The sequence below is a fragment of the Eleutherodactylus coqui genome, chromosome 6 (genome assembly GCF_035609145.1).
Source record: "Eleutherodactylus coqui strain aEleCoq1 chromosome 6, aEleCoq1.hap1, whole genome shotgun sequence".
In the NCBI taxonomy this organism is placed as follows: domain Eukaryota; kingdom Metazoa; phylum Chordata; class Amphibia; order Anura; family Eleutherodactylidae; genus Eleutherodactylus; species Eleutherodactylus coqui.
Window position 1 is genome coordinate 11,411,918 of NC_089842.1, and position 18,018 is coordinate 11,429,935.

General features: G+C 45.2%; 1 protein-coding gene across 1 annotated transcript in view; it reads right to left on the reverse strand.

Annotated features, from left to right (window-relative positions):
• Window positions 1–1,788: 1,788 nt before the first annotated feature.
• Window positions 1,789–18,018, reverse strand: part of EPHA8 (EPH receptor A8) — a 60,006-nt gene continuing 43,776 nt past the window's right edge. The window contains exons 5-16 of the mRNA XM_066606009.1: window positions 16,323–16,447; window positions 16,066–16,228; window positions 12,537–12,633; window positions 12,326–12,393; window positions 11,793–11,918; window positions 10,308–10,493; window positions 7,644–7,705; window positions 6,460–6,669; window positions 4,588–4,737; window positions 4,097–4,287; window positions 2,174–2,329; window positions 1,789–1,945 (exon numbers count right to left, since the gene is read on the reverse strand). Coding sequence (XP_066462106.1) covers window positions 1,831–1,945; window positions 2,174–2,329; window positions 4,097–4,287; window positions 4,588–4,737; window positions 6,460–6,669; window positions 7,644–7,705; window positions 10,308–10,493; window positions 11,793–11,918; window positions 12,326–12,393; window positions 12,537–12,633; window positions 16,066–16,228; window positions 16,323–16,447 — 1,649 coding nt within the window. The 3' untranslated portion in view covers window positions 1,789–1,830. The remainder of the gene's footprint in view (window positions 1,946–2,173; window positions 2,330–4,096; window positions 4,288–4,587; window positions 4,738–6,459; window positions 6,670–7,643; window positions 7,706–10,307; window positions 10,494–11,792; window positions 11,919–12,325; window positions 12,394–12,536; window positions 12,634–16,065; window positions 16,229–16,322; window positions 16,448–18,018) is intronic.

Genomic DNA, 18,018 nt, shown 5'->3' on the forward strand with positions numbered 1-18,018 from the left:
ATAAAAGTCCCCACTTCCAAAGAATGATCAAGCAGTTGTCAAAATCTCTGTAGAAAATGTGCAATTCTATCAGTGATAAACTCCAACATCTGAAGGAAGGAATCAATTGCACATATAAATTCACGAACTCCATCCTCCCCTAGAGGGCTGGAGAATTATTGTATTGTGAAGCCCCGCCCAGGAGGAACAAGAGAGCCGGTATTCCTACATGTGGAGGCCTCTCTATGGCTCCTTCTATGAATGCAATGTGAAGACCACTTACTATACAATACGCAGATCTTTTTATGGGCACTTTGGTCACTTACCTCACTATTTCATCATAGACATTCAGACCATGGTCAGTGTCGATTAAGGTTGTGTAGGGTTGCCACCTGGCCAGTAACTCACCAGACCGCTTGGTAATTAAGTATAAAAGCTGATGCCAGTATTTATTCTTTACTGGTCATATAATGGCCAATAAAAAATAATTGTCAGCTGAGTAGCACTAGGGGGAAGGGGCAGGGCAGCGACATCACACCATCAAGTATTTCACTCAGTCTCTCTCTAGCTCCCATCTGGTGGCTGTTGCTGTAATCACAGACTCTGATCCCTGACCTCTGCTACCCCTAGCGTCTGCGTTCCTACACGTCCTGTCTTGTACGCATTGCAGATGCTGGGAGGGGAGGTCAGCGGTCAGAGTCTCTGATTACAATAGTGGCCATCCAATGGGAGCTAGAAAGAGACTGAGTGAAATACTTGATAGTGTGGGCCAGCAGAATGAGGAGGGCACAAAGAGGGGTCCTTATTGCTATTTGGGCCAGTACAGGGGGCACTGTTACTATTGTGTCCACTCCTCGGGGCCACTAATGAGGACACTGTTACTATTGTGGCTGTGACTGGAGGCACTATTACTACTGGGGCCACAAATACAACTGAGGGCACTATTTCTATTGGGGCCACTACAGGGGGCACAATTGCTATTGCGGACACTACTGGGGGCACTATTACCATTGGAGCACTATTACTACTGCGTGACTGTTACTATTGGGACCACTACTGGGGGGCACAATTGCTATAGAGGCAACTACCTAGTACACTGTTACTATTGGGGACACTACTGGGGGCACTATTACTACTGCGCTACTGTTACTATAGGGGCCATAAATTGGGGCACTATTCCTAATGGGGCCACTACTGCAGGTGCTGTTACTATTGGGGCCACCACTAGGGGCACTATTACTAGTTGTCTGCACTAAAAAAATGAAAGTAAAAACATAAGTTGTGATACGTCATGGCCCTAACCACATCCCCATGGCCCTAGCCACATCCCCAAACCACACCCCCTTTTATCTTGGCTGGTATTATTTTGTGGCGGAGGTGGCAACCCTAAGGTCGTGTGATGACCCAGCAGAAGATCTTCATCTTCATTTTTACCTGAAGCAATATTTTGATCTGTGGATTTGAATATAGAGCAGAAGTTTTGAGTAACAACCAGAATGTGACATCATTTGTGACGCCCAGAAGTGTCCATTGGAGCTATCAGAGCCACGCACACCAGTGAGGTACGAGGCCCAGTTCTACCCTGTATTCGGAAAGCACCCTGTATATATTACACTCTACTATTGCTATAATAAGACTGCAGCACTAAGATATCTATGTAAACACGGCACACGGGGAACCCAAAACAAGATGTCTGGAATGAGTCCATAGAAAAAGCCTGCTCCTACACTTGTTCTGTTCCATGCCTGGACCTCTGCAGAGGGACCCAGTCTCAAGCAGAGGGCCCTGTCTCCATGTTCAGCCCCCCTATCTTGTGGCTTCTTCGCAGTCAGTCCCCTCTGGTGGGCTTCATCACAAGTGCATTCTAGGTCCTAATGTGTTGATGAGATGAGCCCTCATGATCTGAATGCTCGTTAAGATCTTCTTTTGATGCCCTATTAATGAGATACCCAGCCTCCTGATGTCACTGTGGAGAAAGAGTTCCGGAGTTAGTAACATCCTATGAGATATCACCTGATAAATGAGACTTTGTGGACAGAATACCAAGAGAAACCGCAGTTCTTCAAGTCACAAAAAATTCAGGTATTTGTCCAAGCCCATGACTTCATCAGGATCTAATAAGACATTCCCCATGATAAACCCCCGCTGGATATTAGCATAACCCCTCTGTGTGTTACTGTATCCTTGTACTTACTCTATATTCATCCTCATGACCATTCCTAGTGAGCGGTATCCACCCATCAAAAAGTTGTCCTTGTATTGCCCCAACTTGATGGAGTCCAGCCAGTCATCCACTGTGGCGCAGTTGGCAAAATCAAACACTCCCCTGTCCAGTCTGGGGTGGGTGATTCTAGAAGGAGGACAGTGGTCACTTGTACCTTGGAGGTACTTTCAGTTCAATCCACAAGGATAAGCACATGAACATTGACTTCTATTGGAGATTCTAGCAAGCATGCTCTGTGACATGATGTACAGGGAAGGAAGAGGATCTGAACTGTCCACATGACCTGTTGACTTGTATGGAAGAGCGTAGGGTGCATGCTTGGTGCCATTTACAGGGTGGAGGAGGAACTGAGCTGTCACATCACGTACTGACTTCTACAGAAGAGTGTTGGCAGCATGCTCGGTCACATAATATACTGGGAGGGGTGAGGAGGGGCTGCACTGTCCCATTACTTATTGAATTCTAAAGAAGACTGCTGTGAGCATGCTCTTTGATATGATATGCAGGGAGGGGAGAGGATCTAAACTGTCCCCATAAACTATTGACTCATGCTCTGTGCCATGTACAGAAGTCAATGTGCAAGAAAGAGTAGAAAGACCTGAACTGCCCCATCATATACTGACTTCGATTGGAGAGTGTTGGAAGCATGCTCTGTGACATGATGAACGGGAAGGAAAAGATGTTGAGCTGTCCCCATGACTAACCGACTTCTAAGAAAGCTGCAAGCCTGTTCTGTGATACTACGTGCAGAAAGGGAACAGATGCTGAGCTGTCTCCATGACTTACTGACTTCTAATGGAGACTGTACTGAGTATAATATGTGCCCTGTACAGAGGTCACTGTGTAGGGAAGAGAGGAGCCGAGTGGTCTCATCACCAACTGACTTCTATTGGAGGGTGTTGGGAGCATGCTCTACGACATGATGTGCAGGAAGGGAAGAGATGGTGAGCTGTCACCATAACCAACTGACTTCTAAGGCAGAGTGTAGTGAGCATGCTCTGTGACATGTACAGAAGTCAATGTGCAGGATGGAGGAGGAGAAAACGAACTGTCCCATCACCTATTGACTTCTATTGAAGAGTACTGGAAGCATGCTCTGTGACAGGATGTGAAGGAATGGGACAGATCTTGAGCTGTCTCCATGACCTATTGACTTCTAATGGAAACTGTACTGAGCATACTCAGTGCTCTGTACAGAGGAGACTGTTCAGGAAAGAGAGGAGCTGAGTGGTCTCATCACCATCTGACTTCTATGAGAGAGTGTAGTGAGCATGCTCTGGGCCATGTACAGAAGTCTATGTGCAGGATGGAGGAGGAGGAACTGAGCTGTGCTTTCACATTGACTTTTATTGAAGAGTAGTAGGAGTATGCTCTGTGACATGTCCTATTGGCTTCTATGGGAGAGTGTAGTGAGCATGCTCTGGGCCATGTACAGAAGTCTATGTGCAGGATGGTGGAGTAGGAACTGAGCTGTGCTATCACATTGACTTTTATTGAAGAGTAGTAGGAGTATGCTCTGTGACATGTCCTATTGACTTCTATGGGAGAGTGTAGTGAGCATGCTCTGGGCCATGTACAAAGGACACAGTGCAGGGAAGGGGAGGAGGAGCTGAGATGCTCCATCAACATTACAAAAAGCATCAACAAGAATGTATGAAAACTACTTTTGACATAAAAACTTGATTTCAACAACTGGTTGTTTTCTGATGGAAGAGTTACTGGTTACAATGGAAGCCTCATGTATGGCTCATTAGGGAAGAGGGTTGGGGACTTTTCTTAGCATGCCAATGACAAATGAGCTATAGGTGCATGAGGTGTCAGAAATAACGGTGTCCTACATGAAGAAGCGGCTTCTCTGGCTTCAAGTACTATTGACGTTGGTGTCCACCGTACCTGTTGACAGTGGCGCTCAGCTTCAGGTGCTCCGGGTTACGGATAAGTTTGTCCAGAATACTGACAATTAGGGTAAACCTTGGCCTCTCATTGCGGTCCCTTTGCCAGCAGTCCAGCATAAGTTGGTGTAATGCTGTTGGGCAGCCCATGGGGGCAGGTAAGCGGTACCCTTCTTCAACCGAATTTATCACCTAAAATGAATAAAAACAGCTGGATAACTCCTCTAGCATCTTAGTATTGCCTACCAATATCCCAGAGTGTAATGGAAGGGCTCTTCACTGTCTGGCTCCTACACCTTCCATGCCACCGATAAGACAGATGCAATCTGACGAATCACATGACTGCAGCCATTTTCAATATGCCTCCACTTCTGCCCCACTTAATGCCCTCCTGTCTGCATCAAATGCCATTGCTTCCAGTACTGACTACAAAGTCTCTAAGGAACCAGACTGTGGTGGTCATTTCCAGAAGAACTGGAGGGAGATACATACATCTCGATTGGTCATGTTCCAGTAGGGTCTTTCTCCGTAAGCCAAGACCTCCCACATCACAATGCCGTAACTCCACACATCGCTGGCAGAGGAGAATTTCCGGTAGGTGATTGCCTCTGGTGCCGTCCAACGGATGGGGATTTTTCCTCCCTAGAAAGGCAGATTAGTTGTAGCGTCATATTTTATGTGAGCCTAATAACATTGCAGTGTATGTACGCTGTACGTGTCCCAATGTACTTCAGACATGTTGTTGCAGCGGATGTGGATCCGCCGTGTGACAAAACCGATTTGGCTTAGGGCTAGATGTGGGGGCTGCATCTATGGTTCCCGGTTTTCAACTTTCAACCCCACAAACCAGATTGGTCTTCACTGTGGAGGATCCTGGACCATTACCCCAGAAGTAGTCTTGGATATAAGGCTGCTGATGCAAACTAGGAAATGTCTTTGTAACACAGTATCAAAGAGTGTAGACTGAGACATAGTCATAGAACAGAGTAGAGGTCAGGCCAGGGGAAATTCTTTCACAGCAGTGAGACAGACCAAGGGTCTGGGCAGGCAGCAGAGTAAGTGTGGTCAATTAACTAGCCGAGGTCAGGAGTGGGAGAAGACAGAAAGCTGAGAGGAAAAGGCATGGATCAAAACAAGAAGAGTCGGAATTCTATACCCCCTTTGCACACTAGGAAACTAATTGCACAGGCGCCCTCCAGTGGAAGAGGGAATATTTAATAAAGCAGGACCTATCAAGGTTGGCTTGGGACAAGAAAAGGGGGGTGCACATGCTGGCCCTTTAAGAGGCTGGCCAAGTGTATGTACACTCCTTGGGTGGGATGCCTTGTGACAGAGAATGCAGAGGTGACAGAAGCACCGCAACCGTTAAAGGGAGGAACGGAGGGAAGTTGGTGGCCGCAGCCCAAACATAAAGCATCCCGGAAAATATATTACAAGGTGCATAACTTGACACAAATATTATGAAGCAACAGTCCTATGGAGATCTCTTCTTTCTAACTTTCTCTAGTTATTATCCTTATTCCCTACTGCCTTGTCTTCAACCATGTGACAAGAGAACTCTATGATCAAAGAACAATGGAAGCAGAGAACAATGTGACCAAAGAACAGTATGACCAGAGAAGAACGAACCTGACACCAGTGTGAAGAGACTAATCCGAGAACAAAGTCAGTAAGTAACAGTATGAGTAGAAAACAATGTGAATATAGAACAATGAAACCAGGTAACAATAGGATCAGATAACAATGTAAACAGAGAACAACAAGAGAACAAAGTGAACAGAAAATAATGTGTCTAGTTAACAATTGGACCGGACAACAATGGATCAGATCACAGAACACAAGACCAAAAACTATGGAGCAGAAGACAATGGGACCAGAGAACAAGGCAAATGGATAACAATAGGGCCGGACAACAATGTGAATTGATTACAAGGTGAGCTGAACAGAGGAGAATAGGACTAGTGTACAATGTGAGCAATGAACAATAAAACCCAATAACAATGGGACCAGATGATAACAATGACCCAAGAACAATAGGAGCAAAAAACAACATGACCAGATAACAAGGTGGCCAGAGCAGCACATAACACATTCCATAAACGGGCATTAAAGGCAATATAACCCAGACCTCAGGCCACAGATTCAAGAGGTTTACTCACTACATTTGGGAGATTTCGGTTCACCCTCTGTCCAGTATCTAACAGCATCTCAATGTATCCTCCACAAAGTGTAGTACTCCATGCTAATCAATATAAAGAATACATAAAAACCACCCAATCCATGTGTGATGTGAAAGACGCGTCCTAAAGACTCGGAGAGAAACTACTTCCGAAAGACTCTCAGCCGGCCATGCCGGTATCTCACCGTCGTTGTGTATGCGGCATCGGGGTCGTCCTCCAAGATCCGAGACAAACCAAAGTCTGACACTTTACACACCAGGTTGCTGTTTACCAGGATGTTCCGAGCGGCTAGGTCCCGGTGAACGTAGCCCAAGTCAGAGAGGTACTTCATTCCAGAGGCAATTCCCCTTAACAAGCCGACCAGCTGGATTATAGTGAAGTGGCCATCACGGCTCTGGAATAAACATAGGTGTTACAGTCCTCACATATCAGGGTCTCCATGATAATCCATCCCCTCTACTGTGTATACGCAGCCGGGACACTAGGCTCCAGAACACGTCCAATGCCTCGTTCTGGAGCTTAAAGGGGTATTCCGGCCTTTTATAACTAATGACGTATTCTCTGGATAAGTCGGCCATCAGTAGTTGATTGATGGAGATGGGCTCCTCGGGATTCCCATCCATCAGCTGATCGTATGGCCCACTGTCAGTGCAGTGGGGCCAGACTTTGTCATCAGTGGTCAGGGCAGGAAGTGAAAGCACAGGCTTCACTCCGATTAAAGTCAATGGGAGAGCCGTGCTTCTATTAATGTTCCTGCTCCTCTTATGGTCAGCAATGGATGTCCGGTCCTGACCATAAGAGGAGCAGGAAGTGTAACAGAAATGCAGCACTGCCACTGATTTCAATGGGAGTGAAGCCGATGCTGTCACTTCCTGCTCTGACCACTGATGACAAAGTCTGGGGATCCTGAGTGGCCCAACCTCGTTGATCAACTATTGGTGGCCTATCCTGATTAGATCAAGAGTCCGCTGTCCAGGACCCCTCCTGATCAGCTCTTCGCTGGGCTGAGCAGATTTCTGCAGGAAGCAGACAGCTCCTTTTTCACTCCAGTGGACCAGTTTGGTACTGCAGGCAAAGTTGCCATTCACGTCAATGGGAACTTTTCGTGTAAAACCTAGCCTTGCCACCGTAATGGGAACAGAGCTGTCTGCTTCCTGCAGCAGCCCACCAAACAGTTGACCGGCGGGGATCCTGGACAACGGACTGCTGCCGATCTACTATTGATGGCCATCAATAGTCTAAAGCTGGACAACCCTTTAAACCTTTCCTTTGGCAGAACAAGGCCCAGACACACAGGGACTCCTCACTAACCCAGACTTGATGAGGTGTAAATGTAAAATATTAATCTGCTCTGTTCTTACTACGTACCCTGAGGTATGCGTCCAGAGAACCATTCTCCATGTATTCCGTTACAATCATCGTTAATTTGCCTGTAAAACACAATAAAATTGTGAACATATGGTCCAATGCAAGAACTGAAGTGCATCGCCCCCGTGCGTCGTATAGGGGGGGGGGGGGTAGCTGAAGAGGTCGGCACTACATATTTACAAGAAGAGTAACAATCCCCTTCCAGGTATTTATGGGGAGTAATTTTAGTCAAGGAGGAAGATGCAAAGTCAATGAAATTATCAATATGCAGGCATACGTGGGGTTAAAACTTGATATTTATGCAGGAAACATCACTATAACTTCTAACAACACTTTCTGCATAAATAATTTAGTGAATTCTAACCCAATTTTACATCATGCACAGAACATAAGGCTTATCCAAAAGATGCATACAGTCACATCGGCGACTACAGCCTAAAACCAACACAGAGACAAGCGTACAGCAGCCAATCAGATAACAGCCTTCAGCGTGCACACAGTAATATGCCCCCCAGTAATACCTCCTTATGTCTCCCCCCAGTAATAATACCTCCTTATGTCTCCCCCCCAGTAATAATACCTCCTTATGTCTCCCCCCCAGTAATAATACCTCCTTATGCCTCCCCCCCAGTAATAATACCTCCTTATGCCTCCCCCCCAGTAATAATACCTCCTTATGCCTCCCCCCCAGTAATAATACCTCCTTATGTCTCCCCCCCAGTAATAATACCTCCTTATGTCTCCCCCCCAGTAATAATACCTCCTTATGTCTCTCCCCAGTAATAATACCTCCTTATGCCTCCCCCCAGTAATAATACCTCCTTATGCCTCCCCCCAGTAATAATACCTCCTTATGTCTCCCCCCCAGTAATAATACCTCCTTATGTCTCTCCCCCAGTAATAATACCTCCTTATGTCTCTCCCCAGTAATAATACCTCCTTATGCCTCCCCCCCAGTAATAATACCTCCTTATGCCTCCCCCCCAGTAATAATACCTCCTTATGTCTCTCCCCAGTAATAATACCTCCTTATATCTCCCCCCCAATAATAATACCTCCTTATGTCTCCCCCCCAATAATAATACCTCCTTATATCTCCCCCCCAATAATAATACCTCCTTATGTCTCCCCCCCAATAATAATACCTCCTTATGTCTTTCCCCAGTAATAATACCTCCTTATGTCTCTCCCCCCCAGTAATAATACCTCCTTATGTCCCCCCCCAGTAATAATACCTCCTTATGCCTCCCCCCCCCCCAGTAATAATACCTCCTTATGCCTCCCCCCCCCCCCAGTAATAATACCTCCTTATGTCTCTCCCCCAGTAATAATACCTCCTTATGTCTCTCCCCAGTAATAATACCTCCTTATTCCTCCCCCCCAGTAATAATACCTCCTTATGCCTCCCCCCCAGTAATAATACCTCCTTATGTCTCTCCCCAGTAATAATACCTCCTTATATCTCCCCCCCAATAATAATACCTCCTTATGTCTCCCCCCCAATAATAATACCTCCTTATGTCTCTCCCCAGTAATAATACCTCCTTATGTCTCCCCCCCAGTAATAATACCTCCTTATGCTCCCAGTAATAATACCTCCTTATGCCCCCCCCCAGGAATAATACCTCCTTATGTCTCCCCCTCCCCCAGTAACAATGCTCCATATCTCTATCAGTAATAATGCTGCCTTTTCTGCCCCCACGCAGTAATATCACCCCCTTTTGCCCTGTAGGTAAGACTGACCCTTTTGTACCCCCACACAGTAGTAATACCCTGCTATACCTCCATCAGTAATAATGCCGCTTTTTCTGCCCCCATCAATAGTAATGTTTCCTTGGGTTCCCATCAGCAATATTGCCCCATTTTCTGCCACCGTCAGTAATAATGCCCACTTATGCTTCCATCAGTAGTAATGCCCCCTTTTCTGCCCCATCAGTAATAATGCTCCTTAATCCTCCTTATCTTCTACCCCCATCAGTAATGATGCTTGTTATTTGCACACCAGTAGTAATGTCCCCTCTTCTGCCCTCATCAGTAGTAATGCCCCCTTTTCTGCCCCATCTGTAATTTTGTCCCCTTTTCTGCCCCACCAGTAATAATGCTCCTTATTTCCCCATCAGTAATATTGTCCTCTCTTCTGACCCCATCAGTAGTAATATCCCCTTAGTAAAAACACCCTTTTATGGTTCCTCTGGATCAACATTGGGGGTAATAGGCTGAACTGGATGGACATGTGTCTCTTTCCGGCTTTACATACTGTTACTGTGTTAAAGAGCCCAAACACTATAGTCATGTCCTTCACTCCACCGCTGCCTCAGCGTTTTGTTCCTTCCTCCTTCTGGGTTGCAGAGTCACATGCTGAGGCACATGACTGCTGCGGCCAATCCCTGGCCTCAGACACTGCCGTTTAGCATGCAATTGCATTAATTGAAAGAAGAACAGGAGAAGAGTGCTGGGGGGGAGCGAGCAAAAGAGTTGAGTATAGCTTTTTTTATAGCCTTCCTCTACTTAGTAACCACATTCTCGTGGGTGGTAGAGGGGTTCACCCTCTGAGACACGTGCCCTCTGGTAAACACTATGGCTGCTATGGCAGTAGTTATGCCCCTCTTGTGTTCAGTCTCACATGCCATGCTCTCTTCTATAGCAAAGCATTGCAGTACGTACTCCTGGTCACCACACCCTCCAAGTGAATGACATTTGGGTGGTCAAACTGGGCCATGATGCTGGCTTCACTGAGGAAATCTCGTCTCTGCTTCTCGTTATATCCCACTTTTAACGTCTTGATGGCAACTGGGATCTCACGTTTTCCTGGTAGCTTCAACCGACCATAGCAAACTTCTCCGAATTCCCCTACAAATACAGAGAGAAGACCATGGGACAAGGGAGACAATGGGAGTCAAGATGTGCGATAGTATAACGAGTGGGCAGGAGACGTGGGCAACACAGAAAGGAATCAACCAAAGCCCCAACACTGTGATCATGGAAGACCAGAAGAGTTGCAATGTGTGTCTCACATACCGGGAAGGAGCAGAGGACTAAAGCTGCCATATATAAGTCTGTCACTATAGACACACTCCGCAGGAGAAGGGCACATGGATATCGTCACAAAGCAGATGTGGACCCATTGTGTCATTGACTGATTTGACTATGGGCTACTCTTGAGATAGACTGGGGATGGGAATGCTGAGTTGCACGTGATGGCCCTGTAAGAGGTGGGTTGAGCACCCACAGCACCCACTGAGGATGCTGACAACCACAACCTTTTGGAGGGGTAGGTAAGGAGAGGCATCATCACTCAAAGGGTCTCCTGGTTCTCACCTTTTAACCCCTTTTTGAGGGACCTGATCTTCACTTCAGGGTGCCCCCATGTGGCTTTCTAAGTGCAGTGACAGCTGACCCAGGTAGGTCAGAGGGACTAGAGAAAGGTACCCAAGGGACAGACAATGACGTAATCAGCATAACAGACTGAGGGTTAGGAAAGAGAGTTATACAATTATATCAGGTAGAGCATCAGGGCAGTAGGGAATCAGGCAAGACATAGTTTGAAAACAGTTAAAGGTCAGAACAGAAGGAGTTTGGGAAAGTTGGGTAAGCAGGAGAGGGTCAAAACTGAGAGTCAAACAGGAACACCTTCACAGAATCAAACAGAATTTATTGATCAGACATCCTACAGTGGGGAAGAGTGCCTGAAAGAGACGCTCCAGGCCTGGACAACCGAAATTGGCCACCCTGTTGCTCTGACTACTTGATACACATTGTGCATTAGCATATAGTGGTAGTCTAAGACACTACATGCTGCTCTGACTGGCCAGTACTGCTCAATCAACGTAGATGTAGTGTCTCAGATTAATGATGCATACTATTGCACAGTCAGAGAAGCGGGTGCAGCCATCTTTGTTTCTCCAGGCCCAGAGGGTCCCTGTAAATAAGCAGGGAAGCATCTGGATTGGATGGGGATAGGAAAGCTGAGTATACATGTTGAACCTTTAAGAGGTGGGTCTAGCAGACAAAAGAGACAGACGGACAGAAGCATCCACAACCATCGGAGTGTAGAGAGGCATCGGTGAGCTTAAGAGGTATTATGGACTCTGGAGACCACACAACGAGTTAGGATAAAACTTTTCATTAAACAACAGAAATTGTAAAAACCTGATCCGATGATCTTTTCAATCTTGATTCTGGAAGCCTCGATCTCCCGAGCAAAATCATGGACGGCCTGGCAGGGATCCTCATACGTGTGTGGGTCAACGTAGAGCTTAGACTCTGCCAAGGTGACTGTAAGCCAAAGACATCAGAGCCCATTACTCTTCACATAACCCAACATACGGAATCAGTGAGTATTATGGAGTAAACTAATCCCCCCAGCGACCACCATGGTGCACCCCCCTCCTCCTCCTCCTCCTCCTCCTCCCGGAAAACCTGGAGTTGTAATAAAGTTTTAATTGTCCCAATTCCTCCTCTAGTTAAACTCAACCCCGTGATTATCACAGTACAGACTGGCGTCAATTTAATTTCAAAGGATTTTTCTAGCTTGTTCTGGAGATTAAAGCAGAAGTTGAGATACATTATTTCATCTCTTGCTTCTGTGATTTTAATTCCTCAGCATGATAATAACTTCCAGCGTTCGAAGCAACTAATGATATTAACTGATTTATCTTCTCCTCCCGCTGACTTCAACTTACTTTGTCCATTCTGATAATGCATTTTCTCCTCGTCAGAGTCCTGGAAAGCCTTGCTGTATCCGCAGTGTCTGCAGAATGGAGGAACACCCAAAGATAGGAGACAGATCTGACAACACTCAAAGGGGCTCAGATATGTGATAAATGAAGAGCAGGTAGATAGAGGCTGAGCGCTTGGAAGAGTCACCAATTAACGGCTCCCTCATAATCTCACCTCTTTTTGCAGATCAGCACAGCGAGCAGAACAACGAGTCCGGTAATTAGTGTCAGGCAGATCCAAACAATTGTCATGGTGTCGTATCTTAGGGCCGCTGAGACATAATGACAATGCAAATAAATTACATTTTAGGTCTATATTTCTACACTTCAATATCAGCTACAGAACATACAGATTGCCCATTGTATACAATATCTAAGAAGGGCAGAGCTCAGGATCATCATGAAGTATAATGACTATGTATCAGCAGGTTACAGTATCTCAGAGGGGCAGAGCTCAGGATACAGTATCCCAGGTTACAGTATCCCAGAGGGCAGAGCTCAGTATCATCATGAAGCATAATAACTATGTATCAGCAGGTTACAGTATCTCAGAGGGGCAAAGCTCAGGATCATCATGAAGCATAATGACTATGTATCAGCAGGTTACAGTATCTCAGAGGGGCAGAGCTCAGGATCATCATGAAGCATAATGACTATGTATCAGCAGGTTACAGCATATCAGAGGGGCAGAGCTCAGGATCATCATGAAGCATAATGACTATGTATCAGCAGGTTACAGTATCTCAGAGGGGCAGAGCTCAGGATCCTCATGAAGCATAATGACTATGTATCAGCAGGTTACAGTATCTTAGAGGGGCAGAGCTCAGGATCATCATGAAGCATAATGACTATGTATCAGCAGGTTACAGTATCTCAGAGGGGCAGAGCTCAGTGCAGCATAGATATGAAGTATGATGACTATATATTAGCAGGTTACAGTATCTCAGAGGGGCAGAGCTCAGGATCATCATGAAGCATAATGACTATGTATTAGCAGGTTACAGTATCTCAGAGGGGCAGAGCTCAGGATCATCATGAAGCATAATGACTATGTATCAGCAGGTTACAGTATCTCAGAGGGGCAGAGCTCAGGATCATCATGAAGCATAATACTATGTATCAGCAGGTTACAGTATCTCAGAGGGGCAGAGCTCAGGATCATCATGAAGCATAATGACTATGTATCAGCAGGTTACAGTATCTCAGAGGGGCAGAGCTCAGGATCATCATGAAGCATAATGACTATGTATCAGCAGGTTACAGTATCTCAGAGGGGCAGAGCTCAGGATCATCATGAAGCATAATAACTATGTATCAGCAGGTTACAGTATCTCAGAGGGGCAGAGCTCAGGATCATCATGAAGCATAATGACTATGTATCAGCAGGTTACAGTATCTCAGAGGGGCAGAGCTCAGGATCATCATGAAGCATAATGACTATGTATCAGCAGGTTACAGTATCTCAGAGGGGCAGAGCTCAGGATCATCATAAAGCATAATGACTATGTATCAGCAGGTTACAGTATCTCAGAGGGGCAGAGCTCAGGATCATCATGAAGCATAATGACTATGTATCAGCAGGTTACAGTATCTCAGAGGGGCAGAGCTCAAGATCATCATGAAGCATAATGACTATGTATCAGCAGGTTACAGTATCTCAGATGGGCAGAGCTCAGTATCATTATGAAGCATAATAACTATGTATCAGCAGGTTACAGTATCTCAGAGGGGCAGAGCTCAAGATCATCATGAACATAATGACTATGTATCAGCAGGTTACAGTATCTCAGAGGGGCAGAGCTCAGGATCATCATGAAGCATAATGACTATGTATCAGCAGGTTACAGTATCTCAGAGGGGCAGAGCTCATTGCAGCATAGATATGAAGTATGATGACTATATATCAGCAGGTTACAGTATCTCAGAGAGGCAGAGCTCAGGATCATCATGAAGCATAATGACTATGTATCAGCAGGTTACAGTATCTCAGAGAGGCAGAGCTCAGTGCAGCATAGATATGAAGTATGGTGACTATATATCAGCAGGTTACAGTATCTTAGAGGGTCAAAGTTTAGGAAAGGACAGATATGAAGTATATTAGCTATTTACCGACACTTTGCATTATCTTAGTGTGGGAGAGCTCAAAATTTACATAAAGCATAGTGACTATATATCAGTGTGTTGCAGTATCTCAGACAGGGAGAACTCAGGACAGACAGGAAGTCTAATGGCTATATCAGCATGTTACAGATTCTCAGAGGGGCAGAGCTCAGAACAGGAGAGATATCAAGTATAATGACTATATATATATACATCAGCATGTCACAGTATCTTATAGTGGCAGAGGTCAGTGCAGATGTGAAATATAATGGCTATATTAGCATGTTACTGTAACGTAGAGGGGCAGAGCCCAGTACAGAAGAGATGTTAATTATAATAACTATATATCAGCATGTCATAGTATCTCGGTATGGAACAGCTCAAAACAGATATGAACTACAGTGACTTTATAGCAGCAGGTTACAGTATCTCAGAGGGACAGAGCTCAGGATCATCATGAAGCATAATGACTAGGTATCAGCAGGTTACAGTATCTCAGAGGGGCAGAGCTCAGGATCATCATGAAGCATAATGACTATGCATCAGCAGGTTACAGTAGCTCAGAGGGGCAGAGCTCAGGATCATCATGAAGTATAATGACTATGTATCAGCAGGTTACAGTATATCAGAGGGGCAGAGCTCAGGATCATCATGAAGCATAATGACTATGTATCAGCAGGTTACAGTATCTCAGAGAGGCAGAGCTCAGGATCATCATGAAGCATAATGACTATGTATCAGCAGGTTACAGTATCCCAGAAGGGCAGAGCTCAGGACAGAGAGATGTCAAGTATAATGACTATATCTATATCAGCACGTTACAGTATCTTGGATGGTCACAACTTAGGATAGGACAGATATGAAGTGTAATAAATATATAAAAGCATTTTGCAATATCTTCAAGTGGGAGAGCTCAAAATAGACATCCACACTGACTATATATCAGCGTGTTACAGTATCTCAGAGTATCAGAGCTCAAAACAGATATGAAGTACAGTGAATATAGCGCAACACATTACAGTATCTCAGAGAAGCAGAGTTCTATACAGATATAACTAATAATGACTATATCAACGTGGTACAGTATCTGTGAGGGGCAGAGCTTAGGGCAGATATCAAGTATATTGACTATATAGCAGCATGCTGCAGTATCTCAGAGTATCTTGGAGTGGCAAAGCTCAGGGCAGGACATATCTGAAGTATAGGTAACTATATATCAGCATGTTACTGTATCTCAGAGGAGCAGAACTCTGAACAAGAAAGATATGATGTATAATATCTAAACATCAGCAAGTGACAGTATTTCAGAGGGGCAAATCTCAGTACAGGAGAGATATGGAGTGTAATATTTAAATATCAGCATGCTACAGTATCACAGATGGGCAGAGCTTAGGACAGACATAAAGCATATTAATGGTATATCAGCATATTACAGTATCTCAGAGAGGAAGAGTTTAGTACAGGACAGGTGTGAGCTTGAGAAGTGTCATATGTGGATAACACATATCAGTCTAAGGTTATTCTACCTTTATATATAACCTGCATTTCCATTCTCCATGACTCAGTGTTTCCAACTATATGTCTCGCTCTATACAGTCACTTACTTGCTTTACTAGTCTCCACCTCCACCGTTTGGCTAAACCTCCCACAGCCAGCGGAAGTGCGGGCCCTGACCTGGAAGACATATCGGGTGGAGGGTTTCAGGCCGGTCACTATAGCTCGAGTGTCTTTAGATTTCAGGGTGGAATAGCTCTGCATCTCTTTATCCTAAGAGTCAAAAACAAATAAAAGAACAAGAATAAATAATGGCGCCATGTCCTGATCAAAGTCAGAGGTATATAATGTAACAGCTATTAGTCACCTTCTCAAAGTACTTGATCTCGTATTCCAAGATGATGCCGTTGGGCTGGTCAGGTTCTTGCCATATCAGGGTGACGCTGTTCTGCGCCGTCTTCTCTTTACGAATTAGCACCACCTGAGAAGGGGCTGACAGATGACGGAGACGCTGCTATCATTTCGTCAGTGACTGGTTCTGCTAAATACATTGCTTTGTGAACAAATTTAGCACATCATCCCATTAACCTCGGAGAATTATTAATCATTACATCCAGGGCGCTGCACATAAGAAAAGGTAAAAGTACAAAAAGAAAAGCAATAAACATGACTAAATGAATGACAAACAGATCCGGAGGAGGACACTGCCTGCGAGGGCTTACAGTCTACATAATCTAATACCGTAACAGATAATGACTCCTCTCCCTCAGACTATTTCCCATCCATGACTCCTCTCCATCAATGACTCCTCTCCATCAATGACTCTTCTCCACCAATGACTCCTCTCTTAGTGACTCCTCTCCACCAATGACTACTCTCCCTACGTGACTCCTCCATCAATGACTCTTCTCCATCAATGACTCTTCTCCACCAATGACTCTTCTCTTAGTGACTCCTCTCCACCAATGACTACTCTCCCTATGTGACTCCTCTCCCTAAGTGACTCCTCTCCCTACGTGACTCCTCCATCAATGACTCTTCTCCATCAGTGACTCCTCTCCCTCCGTAGCTTCTCTTTCTGTCACTATTCTACATCAATGACTCTTCTCTCTCAGTGACTCCTTTCCATCAATGACTCCTCTCCTTCAGTGACTATTCTACATCAATGACTCTTCTCGCTCATAACTCCTCTTCATCGATGACCTCTCTCCCCCAGTGACTCCTCTATATCAATGACTCCAATCCCTCAGAGACTATTCCCCATCAACTACTCCTTTCCCTACGTGACTCCTCTCTATTAATGACCCTTCTCCTTCAATGACTATTCTACATCAATGACTCTTCTCACTCAGTGACTTCTCTCCATCGATGACTTCTCTCCCTCAGTGACTTATCTATATCAATGACTCCTCTCTCTCGATCAGTGACTACTGTCTTTCAATACCTCCTCAATCAGAACGACTCCTCTCCCTGAGTGATTCCTCTTCTTCAGTGACTTCTCTCCCTCAGCAGAGTCTCCTCTGTCAATGACTACTCTCTATCAATGGCTCCTCTCCCTCAGTGATTACTCTCATTCAATGACTTCTTGTCATTAATGATTAACCTCAGCGAACCCTCTATGTCAATGACCACTTTTGCTAAATGACTACTTTTCATCAATGACTCTTCTCCCTCAGCAATGTATCTCCATAGTCCTCAAGAACTGCTTTCCCTTACCAACTCCTCTCCTTCAGCGACTCTTCTATATCAATGACACCTCTGCCTTACTGACTACTCTTCAACAATGACTCCTCAGTGACTAATGTCCCACAATGACTTATCTTCCTCAGGTAACCACTCTCCATCAATAACTCCTCTTGCTCAATGACTATTTTCTAGCAGTGACTCCTCTTCCTCAGTGACGTCACTATATCAATGACTCCTTATTGCCTACTCTCCATCAATGACTCCTCACACTTAGTGACCGCTCTCTGTCAATGACTCCTTATTGCCTACTCTCCATCAATGACTCCTCACACTTAGTGACCGCTCTCTGTCAATGACTCCTTATTGCCTAATCTCCA